This window comes from Letharia lupina, assembly GCF_014066315.1.
Source record: "Letharia lupina isolate WasteWater1 chromosome Unknown contig_5, whole genome shotgun sequence".
Lineage (NCBI taxonomy): Eukaryota > Fungi > Ascomycota > Lecanoromycetes > Lecanorales > Parmeliaceae > Letharia > Letharia lupina.
In genome coordinates this window covers 1,161,170-1,183,228 of record NW_023502974.1, presented here as the reverse complement: position 1 = coordinate 1,183,228, position 22,059 = coordinate 1,161,170, and the positions used below count along the sequence as shown (strand labels likewise).

General features: G+C 50.6%; 8 protein-coding genes across 8 annotated transcripts; 5 read left to right on the top strand and 3 right to left on the bottom strand.

Moving 5' to 3' along the window:
• Positions 1–540: 540 nt before the first annotated feature.
• Positions 541–1,673, bottom strand: HO133_008604 (uncharacterized protein; the record flags this gene model as incomplete). The annotated part of the gene is made up of 3 exons (XM_037299469.1): positions 541–906; positions 992–1,318; positions 1,422–1,673. The coding sequence occupies 3 exons, from the start codon at positions 1,671–1,673 to the stop codon at positions 541–543; spliced, it is 945 nt and encodes a 314-aa protein (XP_037155470.1).
• Positions 1,674–2,202: 529 nt separating this feature from the next.
• HO133_008603 (uncharacterized protein) lies at positions 2,203–7,683 on the bottom strand (the record flags this gene model as incomplete). Its single annotated transcript, XM_037299468.1, has 3 exons — positions 2,203–4,278; positions 4,329–4,598; positions 4,651–7,683. The coding sequence occupies 3 exons, from the start codon at positions 7,681–7,683 to the stop codon at positions 2,203–2,205; spliced, it is 5,379 nt and encodes a 1,792-aa protein (XP_037155469.1).
• Positions 7,684–7,782: 99 nt separating this feature from the next.
• Positions 7,783–9,692, top strand: HO133_008602 (uncharacterized protein; the record flags this gene model as incomplete). The annotated part of the gene is made up of 6 exons (XM_037299467.1): positions 7,783–8,005; positions 8,062–8,151; positions 8,210–8,283; positions 8,340–8,504; positions 8,556–8,672; positions 8,730–9,692. The coding sequence occupies 6 exons, from the start codon at positions 7,783–7,785 to the stop codon at positions 9,690–9,692; spliced, it is 1,632 nt and encodes a 543-aa protein (XP_037155468.1).
• A 388-nt stretch (positions 9,693–10,080) lies between these two features.
• Positions 10,081–11,412, top strand: HO133_008601 (uncharacterized protein; the record flags this gene model as incomplete). The annotated part of the gene is made up of 3 exons (XM_037299466.1): positions 10,081–10,214; positions 10,309–10,546; positions 10,705–11,412. The coding sequence occupies 3 exons, from the start codon at positions 10,081–10,083 to the stop codon at positions 11,410–11,412; spliced, it is 1,080 nt and encodes a 359-aa protein (XP_037155467.1).
• Positions 11,413–11,719: 307 nt separating this feature from the next.
• On the top strand, positions 11,720–13,828 carry HO133_008600 (uncharacterized protein; the record flags this gene model as incomplete). The annotated part of the gene is made up of 2 exons (XM_037299465.1): positions 11,720–11,781; positions 11,833–13,828. 2 exons carry the CDS (start codon positions 11,720–11,722, stop codon positions 13,826–13,828), a joined length of 2,058 nt encoding a protein of 685 aa, XP_037155466.1.
• Positions 13,829–14,935: 1,107 nt separating this feature from the next.
• Positions 14,936–15,748, top strand: HO133_008599 (uncharacterized protein; the record flags this gene model as incomplete). The annotated part of the gene is made up of 4 exons (XM_037299464.1): positions 14,936–15,010; positions 15,069–15,124; positions 15,191–15,610; positions 15,670–15,748. 4 exons carry the CDS (start codon positions 14,936–14,938, stop codon positions 15,746–15,748), a joined length of 630 nt encoding a protein of 209 aa, XP_037155465.1.
• A 1,766-nt stretch (positions 15,749–17,514) lies between these two features.
• HO133_008598 (uncharacterized protein) lies at positions 17,515–19,026 on the top strand (the record flags this gene model as incomplete). The annotated part of the gene is given in 3 exon segments (XM_037299463.1): positions 17,515–18,320; positions 18,335–18,482; positions 18,649–19,026. The coding sequence occupies 3 exon segments, from the start codon at positions 17,515–17,517 to the stop codon at positions 19,024–19,026; spliced, it is 1,332 nt and encodes a 443-aa protein (XP_037155464.1).
• Positions 19,027–20,853: 1,827 nt separating this feature from the next.
• On the bottom strand, positions 20,854–21,243 carry HO133_008597 (uncharacterized protein; the record flags this gene model as incomplete). The annotated part of the gene is made up of 2 exons (XM_037299462.1): positions 20,854–21,060; positions 21,085–21,243. 2 exons carry the CDS (start codon positions 21,241–21,243, stop codon positions 20,854–20,856), a joined length of 366 nt encoding a protein of 121 aa, XP_037155463.1.
• Between the last annotated feature and the right edge of the window lie 816 nt (positions 21,244–22,059).

Here is a 22,059-nt window from a genome sequence, read left to right as displayed (position 1 = left end):
GAAGGCTTGGCGTGAGATGCTTGGCGGGGGCGGGGGTTTATCAGGAGGGATATTGGATGAAGGTACAATAGAAAGCAGATTTGCATGAAATACTTGTATGGACGGCATGAGAGGAATATCTCTGTTGTGGGCAGACAGTCTCTCTCCCCTCGTGACTCCACTGTGCTTTAACAGTCCGTCATAGCCGTTATCGGCACCCTTGCTAAAAGCATTAACATTGTACTATCAGACATCGAGCAATCATTAGTAGCCGTTAGTCTAGCAGCGATCAACGCACACCGGTCACGTCAGCCCAACAGATATTGCATCAAAGACAACAGAATAATCTTGAAGAGCTAGCTTTTTTTCATCTGTGTCTCGATGGATTTTTAGACCTTTGAAGTCATATCAATGCCAACGCTGAGGTCAACCCGTGGTCCAAAAGATCCGTACTCTTCCTGACCCATACCGTCCTTTTGTCATTCTATGGCGCCCTGATCCTTCCAATGCATCGTCACGCTGAATCGTCAAATCGTCAAATTGGTCGGAAAAGCGCCTCCTTCAAAGAGCCTTGATCCTCTGCCCGCCCTCCCAAGTATCTCCTGCCTCCAGGGTGTTCCAGCTGACACTTCCAGTCTCCACACATATGAATCTCTTGTATGCATCCTCAGGCGCCAAGTCCGACATCGTCTTCGATTTTTCGATCCATGGGTTCCACACTACAACATCAGGCAACATATCCCGGGTAAACTCGAACCGAGGCTTATCCTTCTCAATGATGGCGATCTCTTGAGATGGGTCCACGTGGTAGACGCGATCGACCTCAGAAGAGACAGTGATGGCTCCTGACTCTTCCTTGTTTCCGCCGCCTACTTTGTCTGCGAAGGAGACCTTTTCGAGCCCGGAGACTGAAACATTCGAGATGTTCTATGTGGTACTCGCGGTCAGCCTGCTGTTGAGATGCTTCGTTCTCGCTGTCTTTTCCATCGCATCCTTAGTCAAAGAGACTTACATCAATTGCCCAATAGCTATGTAACAGCGTCTGAAACTCGAAGTCTTTCTCTCCGGTGTTTCTTATCGCAAGACTGGTCTCCAGATCATCCCTGCCCAATGTTACTGAGTAGGTGATACCGAATTGGTAGTCCTTCCACTCCGACGGGATTTTGTCCAACATGGTATTCGAAAGTCCAAAGTCCAGTTTCACTGAGGAGTCTCCGCTGCTGTTGGGAAGTGTTGAGGATTCAGAAGAAGATTTTCCAAGGTATTCCCATTTGCTTGTGCGAGCAAAGCCATGTTGAGGGAGACCCTCAGTTGCTTTATTGGAAGATGGACCGAAGTTCTGGATGAGGCGGTCAGCAAATTGTCGCGCAAGGCGACACTAACCCACAATTATTTTGCAGTCGCAAGTCGTGAGTGGGAATCGATGTTATGGGCGTGCTTACAGGAAAGACCAGAGGAATACCACCCCTCACAGCTTTTGAGCCATCAAGGTGGGCTTTGGAGCTGACGAACAAGTTCTCCTTGCCTTTTGCAGTCTTCCACGAGAGGACAGTAGCGCCAAAGAGGAGGACCTCGACAGACTCGCCGGTGGGCAAGCTTGCAGTGACCCTAGAGTTGTCTTCTGAGATGGAGACCTGCGGGGTAGGTATTGTGGGAGAGACTGGGATAGCGGAGGGTTTGTTAGAGCGTTCCATGGTATTGATGAGGTTGAAGGGTGCTTGCGTGTAGAAGCAGTTGTTGGTCTGAAAGAATAGAGAGGAAAGTAGATGGAAGCTCGTAGAAGCTTTTTGATGATGATGATGATGATGTAGATGTAGGAAGAGATTCCCACTAATAGAAGCTTTTGCAAGGAAGTGAAGCCCGGGAATGGGGTCGCACCGTTGCCCCTGCCACCATCGGATCTTCGAGTGGGATGTACGCGAGAACCTGAAACACTTTCTTCCTCTCGCTTATGCAGGGGTTGAATTAGGGCTTCCCTCCACTTTGCTATTTTGACCAAGATATTATCTTCTTGCTAATGTCACTCATGAGTTACACCTCAAGTAAGCAGAAGCCTGTGTAATTAAATATTCGGCCATAGCTGCCAGTGGCAAAGAGCAAGTCAGTCCAAGGAATGAAGTGGTCCTTCAAGTCTTCCAACGCCCCGCTGAAGGATGCTTTGAAACAGCCAGGATGAGACATGGCAAATGCAAGGAGTGCACGCTGTGTCAAGTACACGATATGTTACATAGATATGTGACGACGACCTGCCTCGTGGACTTCCTTTACAGACTCGAACAGAATCCCAACCATTGCTCTCTCTTCCTCAGGTCCAAATGTAACTCGTTTGATGTTGTCCAGCATGCTTTGGAATTTTTGAAGGAGTCTCTGTGCAGTTGGGCTTTCTCCTTCTGTTTCAACGACGCCGCTTGCCTCAGGTTGGGCCTCGCTATCACGCCGGTTGACCCCAAACTCGCGGTCCTCGTTGTGCGTTGTAATTCTATTCTCTGGTTGATGATCTGCTGATAACGAGTCACGGCGTTGGAGTTCCTGCACTCTGGATTGTTCGTTGATTGCCTCAACATTGCCCTCATTGGCCGAAGAAGCCGTGGGCGTCGGATTTGGACGCGTTCCGATGTCTTCTGATTCCGCGCTGCTGCGTTGCAGCCACCTGAACATGCCTCTTCGCGGGGTCTTCCCTAAGGCAAGCCACTGCCCTCCTTTGCTAGAATCTGGTGAGGCTGCAGGAGACGTGTGAGGACTGTTCGTAGTGGATCCACTCAGGCGATCTGATACTCGCATACTCTTGCGCAGAGCGCTAGCTTGGTCCTTGTCAGCCTCCTCCAGTTTGAACTGGCTGTTACGCGACCCTCGCGGGCGACCGATAGATTTTTTGGCCGTCGTTGGCGTATCCTGTTCTTGGCTTGACGACTGGCTTGCTTCCGAGTTTCTGAGACAGTCCGCAGGTATCTGTTGCGCTATAGGTGTCTGTTCTACCCCTTCAGTGCTCGTAGAGATAGATGGCGGTGCGGACAGCTCCCTCTTGATCTGTCGAGGAAGGACTGAATGCAAGCGATCGGCTTCGCGCACATCGATCATGACGCAGTCAGCCACCGTCTCACCGGGCCTTGGGATTTCAGCGGCCGCCCGAGAATCCGAGGAAGCTAGCGAACGTTTTGTCTTCTTGTTCGCACTGGGTGAGTCGGCAGTGCATTTCCTCTTCTTGGTCGCTCCCCATGCTAATGGCTCCTTTTCGTCCGGCTTTGCTGATTGTTGTGAAGAAGCACGTTCCATCTCCGTAAAAAGTTGAGCAGTGACCTGGTCGTCCTCGACAGAGAGATGCGACGAAGCTTCGCTCTGGAATGAACTCGAAATATCGTTGGGCGGGTTGTCATTTTGCTCAGTAGTCTGTTTGTTCCGTGATGGCACCGAGGCAACATCGACATCGATGCCAAAGTCGGACCTGAGATCGGCATCAACAGGTACTTGCGGTGCCTTCAAGTCTGAGCCATCTTCTTGATCATTGACTGGAATTGAGGCGTCCACAACAGCGTTAATAGATTCGCCGTTAGATGAGTAATCTGTCGCACGTGGCAGCCTTTCGTCAGGGAGGCGGTTGCCGGGATCTTCCTCTGCATTCGCATCCAGCTGCACCAGAGCATGGTCTTCATGTGCCAGCGGTGTATCAGCCAATTGATTGATTTGCAAATGGGGTGAGATGAAAGGTGCAGACGGTGGGTCGTCATCAGAGCGCCGATCGCTCGACTTCTTCGAATTGGGTGTAGGCGAAGACCCAAGGAACTCATTCATCGAAGCATCTGGGGGGTAGGTTGGACTAGTGTCCTCATCTATGGCAGAGCCTGGAGCCGGATTCTGGGTAGACTTGAAAAGGAGCTTTGGTAGCATTAGATCTGTAGGTCGGGAAATGCTTCGCGGGCTCGATCTGATCTCTGGGAACATTGCAGCTGCTTCGCGGCCTTGGCGCTCTTTGACCTCTTTCTGGCGATCTGTCAGATATTGTGACTCAACCGTTTCAGGAAGCAGAGGTGATGATTCGATGGCAGCGAACTGGATTTGGGAATCATCGTGTCGTAAGCATGCCTTTGGAGTAGTCTTGACTGCCTGTCGTGCTGGAGATGGTAAAGCTTGAAACCCAGCAGCTATTCTGGTTTCCGGACTGAGCGGCACGCCTTTGATAGTATCTGAAATGCGTTGCAATGAACTTATTGACGGTGGAAGTCGAGTAGGGGATACGACAGGCTCCAGTTGACTTTCCTCTTCATCTTGGGAGTCGACGAAATGCAAAGGCGAATACAAGTCCTGGGAACGTCAGCTCTCGCATTGAAAGCAGCCAAGCAAAGTCCACTTACCTCCTCGCCATCCAATTCCGGAAAATTAGGTAGTCGAAGCTCAGTAATAGGCCTGAGCTTTCGCAGTATGTTTCTTAATTCTTCGGGATACTCCAGAGTACCTTCACCACCAAAGGTGCTGTTCCACATGACTATGGCTTCATTAACGACTGCTTTATGTCGGCTCCTAAAGCCGGCGACCACAAGTTCCTGAATGCTGAACAAAAATCTAGTATCAAAGACGACGGAATGCTCAATCGATTTCACCACATTTGTCCACAACTTGTTGACCTGGAGCGAAGCATGTCAGCGGTGCAGAATACAGTTTTGGTGGAGCACCTACTTCAGAATAGAGGGTCCTGAATGGGGACGATGGGCTCAGGCTTAGAATGCCGGTCGCATCCTCGATCCAGGGAGCCAGTCCCTGTTGTATGCGAAAGAGGACCACGCCTGTGAGCTTTGGCGGACATGAAGCTATCATCTTGGCTGTAGCTGATATGAATTTGATAACTGTGGCCGATGGCAGCGTTTCTAGAGAGGCGTAAGAATTGCTGAGTAAAACACCTACCATAGAGTACAGTTTTTCGAATGGATCCTGGGAGGTGATCTTAGGGACTACATGGGTCACTCCCCAAAGCCGGTGCTGAGCACGTTCCATCAAGTGTGGAGACGGTGGCCAGTGTACTGCCTCTAGCATCAACGTAGCAGCGGCGAAGACGGATTCGTCACATATCTTGTCATCTCTGCTGATGAATCCCGCCAACGGTTCAATTATGACGATGCCAATGGCCTCATCACCAACATCTTTTCGCAACGCGTCGATAATGTGTGTATATAATTTAGGCCACGTAGATCCACTACAATTGCAACGGAGCTGAATACCAAGCTCTAAGATCTTGACGGCCTCCCTGAACTCATGACCGGGATATTGAGGGCTGTTATTGTGGAGTTCGTTCTGCTGAGGCTGCTTCAGCGCCAAGGAGGTGCCTTCTGCAAGAAGCCTCCAGAACGTGACGTCAGCTTCCTGCTGATGAACCCCGTCTAGTGTTATCAGACGACCAAAGCTGCGAAGTATGCCAAGCTGTGTCCCTCTAGACGCTGCTGCTTGTAGTGGGATATTTAGTACGGCTTTGAGAGTGTCAATGTAGCTTGTTGCGATAGGCACATGTTGCACATTGCTGAGCAGTAAGTTCAAGAGGTGCGTTACCGGTGAATTGAGAGAACCAGAATCTCTACTGGAGCGGCTCGAAGGAGTTTCAGCTGCTTCATAGGAATCCTGCGAGGTTCGGACCAAACGCCGCTCCAAGAAAGGTATACTTCCAATCTTAGCTACTGCTTCGTTAATGAGTATGTTGATCTTCTCAAATGTCTCGGACTGGTCTGCTTTGCTTGCGATGTCTATTGGTAGAGTATTTCGCTCCCTAGCGAGCTTGGAGTTGCTTCGCTCCAATAGAAGCTTGATTTCGTTGACAATATGTGCAACAGCATTCATAGCATCCATTGATACTTTAACTTCCTTCCTACCGGCATCACCCAAGGCAAAGGTGAAACTCCGCCAAGCTAGTATTATAGGTGCGTCTCCATCCTGGGACAGTTGCCAGTCAGCATGATCGAACAATCTGTCAAAGACCTGCAATACTCTCGCCGTCCTCAGCCGGATCCATTTTGGATCGAGGCATGGTAGATCTTCCGGGTTGATGTGTCCATGATTTGCCCTGTTCTCGTCCCATATCTTTGGCTTCCCGTTCCCTGAGCAAAGTGCGGACAGTACATCGCAAGCGTGATTAATATCGTTTTTGCTGGCGATGAAGCAGCTTGGCAGGATTTGAGAGACGTAAAGATCCCAGTATTGATCCAGCTGAGCATGTGTTGCGGTCGGTCGTAAAGCATAGTATAAAAGCGTGCAGTAGGATGAGCGAGCGACTTGCTTTGCCTGCTTGGAGTTCTTGTCGCTGGATTTTCGCTCCAATTGAGAGACAATGGGTTGCCGGAGCATCTTAGCCATAGAATTTGAGGTCGATGTGTCCAGACTGGTGGCAAAGATGAGGCGATTCCAAGCACTATTAGCCTGTAGCTTGGTCTGCCCATCGCTAGAATTGAAACACCGTTGTATGACTACCAGCCAAGCTTTGAGATGTTCCCAGCTTTCGAGCTGGCGCCGGCGACTGCGAAGAAACAGAATCACAACGCTCCAGATCTGGGGTACATGGATCCCGTCTTCCTTCGCATTCGCCATTTCGATGAGACGGGAGGATAGGAAGTCCACCACTTTCCTACCATCTGCAGATGCCCTGTTGAGTACCTCGAGGCAGGCTTGTGACACTGCACTTGTTGTTCCAAGCTGCAGACCGGCGTCCACGCCAAATGCGATTGCTCGAGCACGAATATCCTTGATTGTGCTCAGCAGACCAGAGACAAGATGGTTGATCCAACTTCCTACGCGGGAAATCATCAATGGTTTGACCTGGCCAAGCAATCGTTGGTAGATCATCAGTCGATGTCCAAGAATACGATTGCCCTTCACACGAGCATTCACAACGTCCAGAGCCGAAATAAGCCTGTTAACTCGGTCGATGGTCATATACTTGGATGCAAACTTCTGCTTCTCGAGCAAATGCATGTAGTGAGAGACTAGTGTCTTCGGGGACGCTTCGTCCTCAAGGCTCGAGATTGATCGGTCCAGGATGAACGAGCAGAAGTCCTCGGGAAACATGGCTGCCATACTGGGTGTGCAGAGGAAGATGATAATCAACTTGAGAGCTGGATAGGCGAGTTGTAGATCCAGACTTCCATCTCCTTCGTTCTTGGCCGTGACATCCCGCCGGATGTATCCAGTGATTTCAGCCACCTTTTCAGCCAATTCTTGTTCCTCTGGAACCTCATCGTAGACACTCAAACACGCCAGTAGAGTTGAATAGGCATCAAGTCGAGAGGAATGTGAGGCAGACGCCAAGTGCTGGGTGGTAGAGCGAAGCATGGCTGGGAGGTTGGTATTGTCGAAAGCGAGCGGTTCATTGCTCGAAGAGTCTCCGGCGTTGTCCGTGCAGGCTTTCAGAATTGATTTGGAAGATTTGCAGTCCTTGGACCGTGGGAGTTGTCGTATCTGACCGTCTGAGTCGGACTCCGGGCCGCCAACAGAAAATCTGTGATATTGCGTGCCTAACAGTGTAAACCCTACTTTCTTCTGGGCTTTCCCTGTGGAGTCTTTGAAGTATTCTGCGGAGGAAGTAGGTGATTCATCGGGCGTGTCAAGAAGAAGATAGCCCGTTGAAGTGATCCCGAAGCCATGAGTGGGCGAGGCTTTGGCAGTGTTCTCCTTAGGTGGTGTAGGAGGGCGTGCAGCTATTGGAGCCAGTCCTGGAGCGAAGCCCGCCATGATTGATCTGATTCATGCAATTTTCCATTGAACCTTGCTCACACCCAAGTAGCAGCTCCTTGAGTCGTTGCCCTGCAAAGCATAGCATTTACATGAAGAATGATCAGTACTGGGCGGCGCCTGCTCATACTCACCTACGCCAAACACGAAAAACGCGTGCACGTCAAGAATAATTTACGAGTCATGTCGGATAAACCTCGGGCACTACTCGAGTCGAAGATCAACCCCCACGCCCTTCTCGCCATTGAACATCCGTCTTATGGACTCAACCCCACCAATTTTGGAAGCAACATGGGAACAGGACTGCAACTTAACGGCATAGGTAAGCATAATACTTACGGGAAGTCACGGGAAGTGTAACAGGGAATGTCTAACTAGAATGCGAAATTGAAGCCAAGAGAGACGAAATTGCAAGGCTCCTAAGTATCCTCGAGGTCGATATAGAGGAACAGTGTCTACCTCAGAAAGGTAAGAAGCTAAGCCTTGGTAATGGCCATGGCATGAAAGCCTAAGAATGCACTTCTAGAGAAACTCAAGAAATTGGAGCTCCTTAAGTCAAACATCACTTCAGCGGAAGATGCTGCGCTTTTCGCTCAGAAGGTAATTAATGTTTCGATCTACTTGAGACGTATACCCTCTAACCGATCGTTTGTTAGGGAGTCCAGACTTTGTGCTTTTACGCATTCGAAGATTCGGAACCTAAAGATGGAACATCTCGGGTGGCCCTGAGGTGTATTGCCAACATTCTCTTGCTGGAGAGCAAGACACGTCAGACATTTGTGCAAGAGGGGAATGCTATCAAGGTAGCAAGAAAACTAAGCGTACATTTCTAACTATCATGAGCAGTTACTCCCTGCTGAGTCCCGCGTTAGGATAGTCAAGAGCACGAACTCTTGTGTTCTCGGATCCTTTTCCTGTTGACGTATGACACCACCTACAACTTTGACAATCTCTTCGACGACTTCCCTTTGGCCGAGAAAATACACGAGGTAAGCTGCTTGCGCTCCGCCCAGGTCACCAGGTATTTTGCCGCTTACGACACACAGAATATCAGTCATGAGGCCGAGCAATTCGACAGAAGTCCAGCTAGCAACTCTCGATCTCTCTCCGGCTGGGCCCCACTGACGGAGACCCTCAAACTATTGTTTAATCTGACCTCTTTCTATCCCCACCGAATCTCCGCCTTTGACCGTACAGTTTCCCCAATCTTGGCGATCCTCAAAAACATTCAACTCCAGACACCTGTTTTGCAATCGCCAGTAACCCAACTAATTAATGCCCTCCTCAATCTCGACCTCCAAGGCAAGGAATCTGAAAACGCTCCGAATGGTAAAACATCTTCGTTCTTCCCTGATCTTGATCCAAACACCAATGTTAGCCGGCTTGTAACAATTCTCGACACCGCCATCCGCACCATCAGAGAAGAACTCCTAGAAACCACTGTCATTCCTCTCATCACTCTCCTACGCCGCACCTACGACCTGGCACCTTTCTCTGTCAAGACGCATATGCGATTGACTCTCCTCCCTTCAAACGAAGAACGCGCTCAGCCTTTAGGGAATTCAGACACATTGGCTTCGTGCTTGCTTCGGCTGTCTACCTCGGCAGTAGCACCAAATGTTCGCGAAGGCATTTCAAGCCTCCTCTTCGAAATATCTAACAAAGACGCAACATCATTTGTGCGAAACGTGGGTTACGGTTTCGCTGCCGGATTCTTGATGACGCATGATCTGCCTGTACCAGACACTGTACTCAAGGGTGAAGACGGAAGCGACGATCTAGAGGGAAGACTAACTACTGTAGATGGTAAAGAAATTAACCCTATCACTGGCCAAAGGCGCGACATGGAGCCCCAGGATTTTGGGCCAGAGATGACTGACGAGGAAAAGGAAAGAGAAGCAGAAAGGCTATTCGTACTGTTTGAGAAGCTGAAAGCTACGGGGGTTGTTAACGTCTTGAATCCAGTCGAGCAAGCCTTGCAGGAAGGCCGGTTCGAGGAGGTGGATTGACTCTTCCGATGGGTAAAGATCCAATTTCATTTGTCGACGAAATTGTATTCTAAGCAATCGCACAGACTTCTCCATCTTTGACCATGCGATTTGCGAGTCCCCATCTTCTCAGCCTTCTCCACGCTTATATGCGGAGCTGCTCTGAGGATAGTCAAGGGCACTTCAGGTCAAGAGCCGCACTTTTTGTAAGCGACAAGCGTCCTCAGCGCTGAGTCTTATGCGACACGTTTCGCTTTGTGCTCTATTGTGTGGATAGATCATAATGTTGGGCACGCAATGTCGGATTTCTTGCGGCTCCATATCTCAGACTGCCTCCATGCCGCCATTCTGTCAGCCAGTTCCCTTGTGATCTTCAACCTCCGGATTTGATCTTCTTCCTTTCGTGACCATGCCTTTCCTATCCTATAGCCATTTTCTTTGGATTTTCGTATTGGTAGCGTTTGCCGTCACCAGCAACGCTGACGTTACTCCACAATATAACGAAGAATTCGCTGCTAGGGCTTTGGTAGCACCAGGTATTACGTAAATCTCCCTCCAAATAAGCAGGCAGTGAAGACCAGGAGAGTCTCTGGGTTCTTGTATGAAACATCCGTGGACTAACCATTCTGTCTATAAGGAACGTGACGAATCTCAACAATCGATTTGCAGACTTGTCCCTCGATTACATCTCAATTAGGTCGGAGGGCTTCACCATAGATCAAGTTGCCCTTGGTTTCATAAACGCAGTCAAGCGTGAAGCGATCAAAGACTGCGATCAGTACATAGCCAGCTATACTTTCACTGATACGGAGTATGCGGACGACCCGATACGTATACAAATCAATGCTGCAGCAGGTGGTCCTGAAGGGCAGCTCGTAAGTGCACTTTCGGAGCAAGTCCTTCCTGGTTGAAACCCTTGGTATTGAGCCACAAGACACGTCTCGCGAGCAGTAGGCCGGTTTCAGTCCCTCAATTTGTTTTGTAGCCTAGCTCTTTTACTCCAAAGAAAACATTCTGACTTCGAAATGTGCAGGTCCGTTGCAATCTTGTGTATGCGATCAAGACCCTTGCCATCGATCTCATGACCCAAGAGATTCTGTATGGGGCAAGATTTACCGAGTCGTATCGCGGCCAGCTTCTTTATGTTGGTGTATTCGACAACAAGAACGATGTACCTTCGCTAGAGCAATCCAGCAACTCTTGGGCCGACCCCAGCGAAACATTGGCACAAGAAAGGCGGGCGCTGAGCACTCAATCACTGAACGCAACGAACTCTTCCACCACTCTCCTTGCCATGACAGGGTCAAATGATGTCGAATATCGAATCGAGTTCGACTTTCGTAAGAACCGGGTCCCGAAAACCGCCATCTTCTCGGCGATTCTGGAATTCATGATGACACTAGCGCAGCTAGACAATGACGACCAAATCGAGAATGTCAGCCAGGCGACTTCCACTGATTCATCATGGATCTTTGTCATGCATAATTCAGAGTCGAGTGTTTCACTGGAGGGGTTTCAACTAGTAGCGATCCTAGAGGGTATTGCACGACACGCTGTTCATTGGGGACGTTATGTAGAAATGACTTTCGATTTCTTCGTCAACAGGGAGTTTGTCGCTGGGGGTTGTGTAACGGTGCCAAATCGGTCTAGGGCGTGGTGTCAAGGATTGAGGGAGGGAGGTCCGCAGTCATTGGTCAAGAACTCGTCATCATCCTCAGGGAGTGACCTGATTCAGACCTAGTTACCAATATATTGAGCCGCGAATCACAAGTGAAACACTTATGAATCTAGAAGAGAAGCTTTTTTAGATGATGGGCACGTGACTTGACCTCAGTAGCCAAGCAATTCCAACTCCACTCAACATTTTCTACGAGCACATGAATCGCCATACATTCGCCCATCTTCGACGCATCTCCTCGCGATGTGTCTAACGACTGCGCAAGCTTATATGCACAGCCACGGGTTTAACACTCCGCCATGACTGCTGTGACTAGTGAAGCCGGACGTTGCTCCGCAATGCCTCATTGACCATGCCTTCTATCGATCGAATGGACTCGAGGGTCTTATCGGTCGTACCGTATCAGCAACCGACCAGCCGAGAAGTTGTCCTGTGAGTCTGATATCTTCTCTGTCGCTGTGCAATCTACTCATTCTTCCTCAGTCGTCACAACAATGCCGTCGTTGTCTACGAACCCCAATCAGAACGTCTAGTCCTCCGCGACGCCTCCCATGGCCAGCTCGACCTAACATTATGCCCTGCATGCCGCCAGCCGTTGCGAGGAGAGCGAAGTACGGGTAGTCAAGAGCATGGTGGTCCGGAACCAAGTCAAACTGGGGGATTCGTTCATCGAGATTACTTTCGGCTACATCAGAGCCTTTACGGATCGCCAAACTCCACAGCCCCGCCTTCTCCACGGAGAAGACTGGTAGAGCCGGTGAGACCTCAGAATAGTTCCCCGAGATCCCCCGACCAGCGCGCGTATGTGGATAGCCCACCGGCTTCCCCAGCCGCTCCGCCTGGTATCTCGGAAACCGCCTTCAGTCCAGGGTACTTTCAGAGATGTTACGTCGTGGAAAAAGAGCTTGGAAAAGGAGGGAAAGGAGTCGTGTTGCTGGTCACACATCTCTTAGATGGAAACGAAATAGGGCACTTCGCTTGCAAGAGGGTGCCTGTGGGAGATGACCGAGAATGGCTCAAAAATGTGCTCATCGAAGTCCAGCTTCTTCAACAGCTTGAGCACAAGCATCTGGTGCGATACCATCACGTGTGGCTGGAAGACGTGAAGCTGTCGAACTTCGGGCCGAGCGTGCCATGCGCTTTCATCTTACAGCAATATTGCAACGCTGGAGACCTCCACGGCTATGTGTTGAATTCGGCCAAGAGAGCAACCTCCCCTCATCATCTCAAGGAACGCGTTAGACGCCGCTCGAAAAACCAACCCGAACCGCCTCAGGATTTGTATGGTCGAAAGCTCCCGCTCGAGGAAATCTACTCGTTCTTCAAAGACATAACTTCGGGTCTGAACCATCTCCACATTAACGGCTACATTCACCGTGACCTAAAACCGAGCAACTGCCTGCTACATGATGATGGCACAGGAGAAAGACCAAGGGTATTAGTCAGCGACTTTGGAGAAGTCCAAGTAGAAGATATGGTACGGAAATCTACTGGTGCCACGGGTACCATATCCTACTGCGCTCCAGAGGTACTACGCCGTCAATCGTCTGGTGTGTATGGCAATTTCACAAGGAAGAGTGACATCTTCTCTCTTGGCATGATTCTCTACTTTCTCTGCTTTGCACGATTACCTTACAGCCATGCGGACATTCTTAACGAAGAGAATGAGGATCTAGATCAGCTGCGAAACGAGATTACCACCTGGTCAGGCCTTCACGAGGAGAGAAAGCTTCGGCCTGACCTGCCTGAACAGCTGTATACCTTCCTCAGACGATTGCTCTCTCTTGATCCTGAGGGAAGGCCTACTGCAGAAGCTATACTACTCGGGATAAAGACCAACTCCGGACTCGACAGGATCTCGGACTCTAGGTCCAGATCGGCAGGGCTCATGTTCGAGGACCTAAGGAATGATTCCAGGATCTCGCCTGTCGACAGTCCTAGACCGTCTACGCCGGCTCGAAGGATGTCTACAGGCTTCTCTCGACCAGGCGGCCCTGCCCAGCTTCGACTGGCGTCTTTGCACAAGGAGCGCAATCAATCCCCAACAGCACCAGCACGAGAAGGAGAGAGCGACCATGCGGAAGCTACGAGTCCTGGAGGAAGTCTAGTATTGAGTCGGCAATTCCCTTCGCCCACCAGGCATGAGATGCCACAGCTTACCGCACCTCCGGCACAGAGGTCTCGTTTTTCGAAGGTTGACCTCCAAAGTCTGCTTGCACGGCGGACCCTGAAGATCCTATTCCTGCTGCTCAAGATCGTCTCTGTCAACATATCTTGTGCGCCGATGGCTGCCAATCCTATGGTAGCGTACCTTCTGCTGGGTCTGGCTGCGCTTGATCTCATCTTCAACAGTCCAAGGCCTGGAACGTCAGTGGTACTTGTGGTTTTACATGTCGCTATTCTGCTGGCTGCCTCTTGGGCAGGTGTACTTTGTATGTCTGGCCCGGACTACCGGCAAAAATTGAAGATTGAATACTAGATACCCAGCATGTAACGTATTTGATGAAATGCACCCCATATCATTAAATGCCGATCCATTTCAGATCTCTGATGGCTCAAATTAATGGCTGGGAAACATAGTATTTTTACTTGGAGTGAAGCACATCTCCAAGCGGGATTCTTTTTGAGGAGCCACCACTCAAATCTGGCTAGGTTTCCAAGCTCCACCTCTCTTTACCGGCTCGTTATGATGCAGCAGCAGATAGATCAGCGCCATGAGTCTTGGGGAGTTGATTTGTCTCTCTATTAGATCATAAGCGCACTGCAGGCCGATCTCGCCATTTGCCTTGCAAGACTGATATACCATGTTCACAAAATGCGCTGTTGGCCATGCAGAAGACGGCAATTGCCTTGGTAGCAAGCTGATGAAGCACGGGCTTGATCCTGTTTCAACGTCCCAGGACCATGTTTGAAGAGGATTTTGGCGGAGATGATCCCTGCCGTCGATCTTAGGGCTATACTACTCTAAGGTACATGTCAGCAAACAAGGATTTTGGGGTTGACAGTCTTGGCATTTCCAGCCCCGCGATGACAGCCCAGCCCTCTCGCGCAGGGATACCTAAGTATCAAATCACCATCCACTGCCGCGACACAAATACAGGCTTCTTCCATTCCATTTCCGCAACTTTCCGACTCGTACATATCCTTCACTTCTGATTCCTTTGCTGACCTGTTCTCACACACACACAATCACACGTCATCCTTTGACGCAAGACTGTACAGCAATCAAGCATCCTACTTTACACAAAGCTGCTCTACCGTTGGACTAGCCCCGACCGACGAAGATCCCTCCATCTCAGACATTGCCTTCAGTACATTAGGACACTCGGGGCCCAGCTTCTAAAGCTCATCAGAAACAACTGCGCAAAATTCACACCCAGTCTGCAAGTCCTGCAGCTCCCCGGATACCAGAATCCGGCTTGTTTGGCCTTCCACCCAACCAATCGCCAGACCCATCAATCCGGTCTCCATCCCGATAATTACAGCTTCATCTTCGCACCTCAGCTCATCAACCGCTTGCTATACTCAAAGGCATCGGCCTACATCTGCGCATTAGCCGCCATCGACATTCAGTCAATACTTTGCGATGCTCGGGTACATCTTCTTCACCTTCTGGCGGCTGTTCCAGATCGTCACGCTCATTCCTACATTGGGCATGCTTGTAAGTTCAGATGCCATTGTCCCATTCATCACCTTAGGCCTGGACTGACCCAAGCTAGGCATACTTCGTCAGTGTCAACCAGAAAGCAAATCGACTCAGCCCAGCCTCCATCTTGTAAGAGCTCCATACCCTAAATCAGGCGCAGATTCGGTGCCTGATACTAACACATTCATCTTGCAGGACCCTCTTCATCGTCTCCACCCTCGCAGCCGTATGGGCGATCGTCACTCTGTTCCGCCGCAAATCTACCCAAAGATCCACCCTCTATGTCGCCTTCGTCGACCTCTGCTTCGTCGGCGCCTTCATAGCCGGCGTCTACGAACTTCGCGGCATCGCCAAAGCCAACTGCTCCAGCATCAGTGATAGTGGCCCAACATACCTGAGCGTGGGAACCAATGGGGTCTCGGGATCGAGTGGAATCTCAGCCAGTGTCAAGAGGGACTGCGCAATGCAAAAAGCGAGCTTCGCGTTCGGCATCATGAACTGCATCTTCTTCTTCATCACATTCATGATCTTGCTCTTCATGCACAGGACCAAGGATGATGATAATGTGCAGTACAAGACCGAGGTGACTAGGAGGAGGAGGAGTCATGACTCGAGGTATGCCATAATTTTATCAACAGGTGTTTTCCTGAAATTTTGCTGACTCTTATGTACAGGCGCGGACATTCACGCAGCGGTGGTGGCGGATCAACTCATCGAAGGAGCTCGAGGGATAGCAGACGCTACTATGTCTAAGAGGGCCGAGATCGTAATTGCGAAGGGGGCATGGGAGCGAGGATATCTAACGGCTGGACACCACTATCGTTTCCTCAAATGTCTCATAGTATCTTGGTCTTGATTACACCGCAGTATCAGAATCATCCGCGCGATCTAGCGAAGCGTTAAGGGAGTCAGATGGAGGATGTCCTTCGTTGACAGAGGGCCGGCAATTGGAACTACCTGATTCTGTAAATCTTTACAAAACATTCATTATCTATTACGATCCCCGATCCCTGACGCCTTTTGCTACCAGCTCTGCTCCACATGTTTTGACCATCGTCTGCGGAGTAGGTGGGTCCTATCCTGCGTCCCCAGCGTAGCCCCCGCAATCCGTCAACGATAGCGTCACCGGATGCATGAGCAAGCACCATGGCGTCGACACACCGACAGCCGTTGGGAAAGCTGCCAGAAGAAATGGCAATCTAAGCCCGTATCCCTCCTCCATACACCAAAAAAAGAGAATTAACGAGAAACCGTCTTTTCGGCCGTTCATTCGACCCCTCTCGCGGGAATGTCCCCTGACTCAAACAGAAAGAGATGTCCTTCCCGGGCGTGATGCACCGAATCGACGTACGCGGAAACAATGACCGTGCAATTAATTGGGCGAGCGCTGTGAGCCAAGCTTACGACGGACGAGGGCTGACACTACGACAAAACCAAAACCGATTTTTTTCTTCAATTTTTTTTTTTCTTCCTGCGACTTTGAAAAAATATTTGAAGAGATTTTCTAAAGAAATATTTTAAAGAAATACTTTAAGGGATTCTTTATGGGGTACTCAAGGAGGATTTAAGAGATTATTTAAGGGTATACTTTCGAAGATACTCGAGGAGGGTATTTTAGAGAGTACTTAGAGGGTTACTCGAGGGGTTTCTTAAAGATTTACTCGAGAAATCACTGGGGAAAAAAAAAAAAAAACTTCGCGGGGAGTTCCGCGGAAAGTCCCGTAATTTTTTTTTTTTTTTTTTTTTTTGCGAAGAACTTCATAAAACGTAAGTACCCGGAAGAGTACCCGGAAGAGTACCCGAGAGAGTACCCCGGAGAGTACAGAGGTTTGCACCGAAAGTCCTGCACCCGCACTAGTGCAGCCCTAACCCTACTTTCGGAAAGCGGCCCTGTAGAGGGAAAGCCTAGAAATATCTTCTTATAGCGCATGGATGGGACTTTAGATACTTCTTTTGGCTTGATAGGGGTATTAAGCCCCGAAACCTGGCTAGGGCTAGGTGCGATTCCGAAGAACTCCAGATGTATTGTCTAGGTAGCCCTTTAGGTGGGGCGTTATCCGAAGTCTGAGCGCAAGAGTCTTGGCGGGTGCAAGACTTTCGGTGCAGACCTCTATACCTCGAAGAATACCCAGAAGAATCCCTGGAGAGTACCTCGAAGAGTATCCCGGAGAGTACCCCGGAGAGTAGCCCCTAAAGAGTGCCTTAAAAAGTACCTCTCGAAGAGTTGAGAATATTCTAAAAAGAATATTTTGAAGAGAGTTACTAGAAATCGCGAAGAAAAAAACGAAAAGAGAATTTTTTTTTGGTTTTGTCGTAGTGTCAGCCGTCGTCCGCCGTAAAGCTCTGTCCGAATTCGTTATTGGCCGAAAGAAACTCGAGATTGAACGTCCTTGCGCTTCTTCCTTGTTCTTCCCATATATGATACCAAAAATCCAAGAAATCTCAACGCTCTCTGCTTTCCTTTTCCATCATGACTACTACCCTATAGCATTTGCGCAATCCGTAACAAATCAGCAAGAATGACTCAGACTTTCCCTCAATCCCCAGAACAGGGTCTCGTACCCTCGAATCAGGCGGAGCCTCAGCCAACGCCGGCAAATACCTCTATAGAAGACCATCACCTTCTCACCGCCCTCGCGCTGAAGGACAGTCTAGGCGCCGCCCTAACAAAACAAGGCAAATACTCCGAAGCCGCCACGCTCCTCCTCGAAGTCCTTACAACCCGAGAATCCCTCAACCAAAGCCCCACCTCCCCAGGCATGCTCTGCACCATGAACAACCTCGCCGCCGCACTGCACCACCAAGGCCACCTCGCCTCCGCCGAATCCCTCCACCGCCGCGTCCTGGAATCCGACACGCAAACCCTGGGCATCTCACACCCCAACACCCTCACCACGATGCACAACCTCGCCGCCGTGCTTGCCCACCAGGGTCCCGACAACGACAAAGACAACGCCAAGCTCTCTGAGGCGGCGGAACTGCTGCAGCGGGCCCTACAGCTGAGTCAACAGGTGAACGGCTCATGGAGTCCACCAACCCTGCGCATAATGGGGGAACAGGTCAATATCCTGCTCAGACAAGAGAAGTATGAGCAGGCCGAAGGGCTGGCGAGGGAGGTGCTGGCGCTGCGGCGGGAAGTGCTAAGGGCGCAGCATCCGGAGATCGCGACGGCGATGCATAGTTTGGGAATGGTGTTGGGAAAACTGGGGAAGGTGGATGAAGCGAAGGCGCTGCGGCGGGAGGAGCGGGCGCTTAGGGAGATTGATGGGGAGGAGATGGCGGGCTTGAGGGATGAAGATGGACAGGTTGCGATGAAAGAAGGCAGGTATAAAGAGGCAGAGAGTATATTCCGGAAGGGGTTGGTGACGGGAATGGCGTGAGCTACTGGAAATGGTGGCAGATTTCAGCAGTTGAGCCTTCTTCACCTGATGGAATTGCTGAAGCTGAAGCTATTGCCATCATCAAAGCTGCCATGTTCTTGGACCAGGTAGGCGCCCAATCCAGCACCGCTCTCTACACAACATCCAGTATTCCGCCTAGCAGCTTCTACTCGTATTCTTACCGATTTCGCTTCGTAGCTATACCTGTTCTCACCAATGCGTTAGCAACCCGGCCACTAGTCTGCGATTATCGCTTGATGAGATTGTGAACAGAACAGAACAGGACAGGACATCCATCTATCCAAGGTGACGCCAGTCAAAGATATCATCAACCACTTCATAGCTTTCACTCCCAGCAATGGCGTTCCAGGCCTCGAAGTCAGCTTCAGCCCCCGAGGCGATCCCGATGATGACACCAAGGCAGCCTTTGCCCCTGTGGACGGCGTCTGGAATCGAGGCGGACCGATCACACTGCTGGAGCTCAAGCCTTCCCATAAGCTCACGGCAGAAGCTCTGCGAACTGCACTAGACAACGGAACAGGTCGTCCCAAAAGAGGTTCGAGACCAAACCGATCATCGACAGCCCGCGCGCGACTAATGATCCGACGTATACGATCGTTGCGGTCTTTACGCAGGTCTTCGTCTATATGATCACAACTGGGATAGCGTCCGCCTGGCTATACCGGCGTGGCTGTGTACTTTCATGTTCCTGAACTGAACTCTACCACTCTTCATTTCCGCCTCAAGATAATCCTCGAAGTAGCACAGCGAATATCGAGGAAACCAGCGTGTGCCAGAATGCCGTGTTCGTTCGTTGCTGCCTGTCGGCGGAGAAACGAGATGCTGATTGGATTCGAAATGCGGTCGATAGCAACGCACGATTTCTCGTGGATCCTGAGGCGCAGCTGAATTTGATGTCCTCGTCGCCATTGTCAAGTACACCTGATTTCGTGTCGCCAGGCAGAGAAGACTATAGGCCACCAAAACGGAAGCGAGGATATATCCTCACCGGAGGTAGATCGATCTTATCATTGTACCGATGATACTTCTGACGATGACGGTGGTGACCATTCTTCGCTGATTCGTCCTCGACCGGCCACACGTTCCCGCACACAAAAAGGCCACAGTCGTGTCCCCGTGGCTGCCTCCATAACCTCGCCAAATGATGGGAATGGCAGTACCCGGCCCCCGCCCACCACAGGGAGAATGACCAATACCGGCTGCATGCTGTGTGCTCCTCCGCATATACCTCGCCAGTATTGTTCGCAAGCCTGTCTTCGTGGCTTGAGATACTCTTCTAAGACGAAGATTCCGCGAAAGCTCGATCCGGCCTGTCCGAATGCCGCACTGCATCCGAAGACATCAAAGCGCGAACTGACCCTTGACCAATTTCACAACTTGTTGCAGCGGCAGCTCCATCGCAGTCATACTGACGCAATCAAACACCTTGGCCTCGGTGGCAGCTCGGGACAGATGTATGCAATCTTACTATGCTCGCATGGTTACACCTTTGTTGGCAAAGGCAGCAGGTCGGACGAAGTGCCGACTCTGGTTCACGAATTTGTCGTCTACGAAAGCTGTCATCCACTGCAAGGAAATCCTATTCCTGTCTGCCTTGGTCTGCTTGATCTGGATGGACCTTGTTACTTGGAGTCACCTAATCCTATGACACATTTCTTACTCCTTTCATGCGGCGGTATTCGACTACAGCCTGGTTTAGAGCTAATTCCACCCGCTGATGTAGTGATCTCAAGCGCCAAAAGGGCGCTTAAGAAGCTACATGACTTCAACGTCACGCATCGTGATTTGTGCGTGGAGAATCTGCTATGGAGTACAGAGTTGCAGTGTGCCAGAATCGTCCACTTCGGCAAGTCCGCTTTACTGGAAATTCCTGGTGTTCCTCCATCGGCGAGGCATCGTTTGTCGTCCAGCCAAAACGGGCATCGGAGAGTTGTACCGAATGTGAAGCTAAGCTCTTCGGCTGGAGTGCGAAAGGGACGAAAGACAAGGTATCGGCATGGCGAGCTGATGTTCTTGATGGGGGAAAGACGGTGCGAACTTGCCGCCATTGAGATGGAAATTCTGCGGTGGCTACCAAAACCTGCCACATGAAGCAAGGCGACTTCCAGTGGGTGGAAGCTTTCAGATCAGATCGCCCAGCTACTGTATCAGAACTTGCGATCCATTGTGCTCGCCAATCACAAGTGGCCATCTCGATCAGATTGCCAGCCTTGTATTACCCTGGTAATTGCCTTTCAGACGATTGGTTCGACAGCCCATACCGCAATATGCTTCCAGAAGACCATTCAGCCTCTTCGCAATTTTACAGGATGAGAAGAGGTCTCGTCGCTTGTTAGGTGCTTGAGTGTCTTGGATGTTCCAGAATGAGCATCTGAATTTCCATCGCTCGTACATCCTTCTGCTCCCACTCCGCGGTTCCAGCGTACTTTCAGAGTACCCAAGCTTGGCCTCCACGCGTTAGTCGGAGGCCGGGTTGCTGACCCTCAACCAGCGATCGGTGACCTCATTGTCGCGAACAATGTCCTCGGCAGAGCCGGGCTCTGGCTTACAGGCCTCCGCCTCCTCACGCGCCCGCGCCCTCGTTCGTTTCATCCTTTTTCTCTCACGCATTGATAAGACCACAGGCTCGTCCGATGTCGGCGGTTCGACTTCGTCGCTAAAACACTCGGACGTCGCGAAAGAACATACCGCCGGCTCAATCACCTCATCGTCGCAAGTCGGGTCGCCCTGTGGGACCGGTCGCCCACCGTGCTCATGGAAGCGACACGGCCCACCCTTCTGAAGTTCGTCTTTACCCCACTTCCTCTGCGTGGCCTCGAAATAGTCCGCACCAAGGTCCCCCGCCATAATTCTAAAAAGTTCCCGCCAAGACCGGATAAAGTCGTTCGCGGGAAGGAGCCTCCTGTTGTAGCCAAACATACAGAGGTCTGCACCGAAAGTCCTGCACCCGCCAAGACTCTTACGCTCAGACTTCGGATAACGCCCCACCTAAAGGGTTACCTAAACAATACGTCTGGAGTTCTTCGGAATCGCACCTAGCCCTAGCCAGGTTTCGGGGCTTACTGCCCCTATCAAGGCTAAAAGAAGTACCTTAAGTCCCATCATACGCTATGAGAAGATATTTTTAGGCTTCCCCTCTACAGGGCCGCTTTCCGAAAGTAGGGTTAGGGCTGCACTAGTGCGGGTGCAGGACTTTCGGTGCAGACCTCTGTATCTAGCTGGCTGATTGGCTGGTTGATCGTGCCCAGGTCTACCCGAACCATTTGTCGAAGAGTGCTTGTCTCGCCGACATCCTCGTAGATGCATTTCACTACTCCTGGTTGAAGTTGCCAATCACCCCTGCCGAGGCACGCCCGAATCCGGTCCACTTCTTGATTTTGGAGAGCGACCACCTCATACATATTCGCGAAGATCGCAAGATCAACCACCGCCTCCAGCGATGCCGCCGGGTGAATCTATGGCCCGCCGGATAATGCCCACATATAAAAGTTTCGAAAAGTTGCGATCGAAATCTCCGGCGCATTGATCATCCCAGTGGTCGACTCGTTTCAAGAGTCACGCGTCAATCTCGGCTCACAGGGCTATACTACAAGTATACCTATTAAAATAGATCTTATGGTGGCATATAAGCGTTAAAAGAAATATTTAATAATATTAAATGTT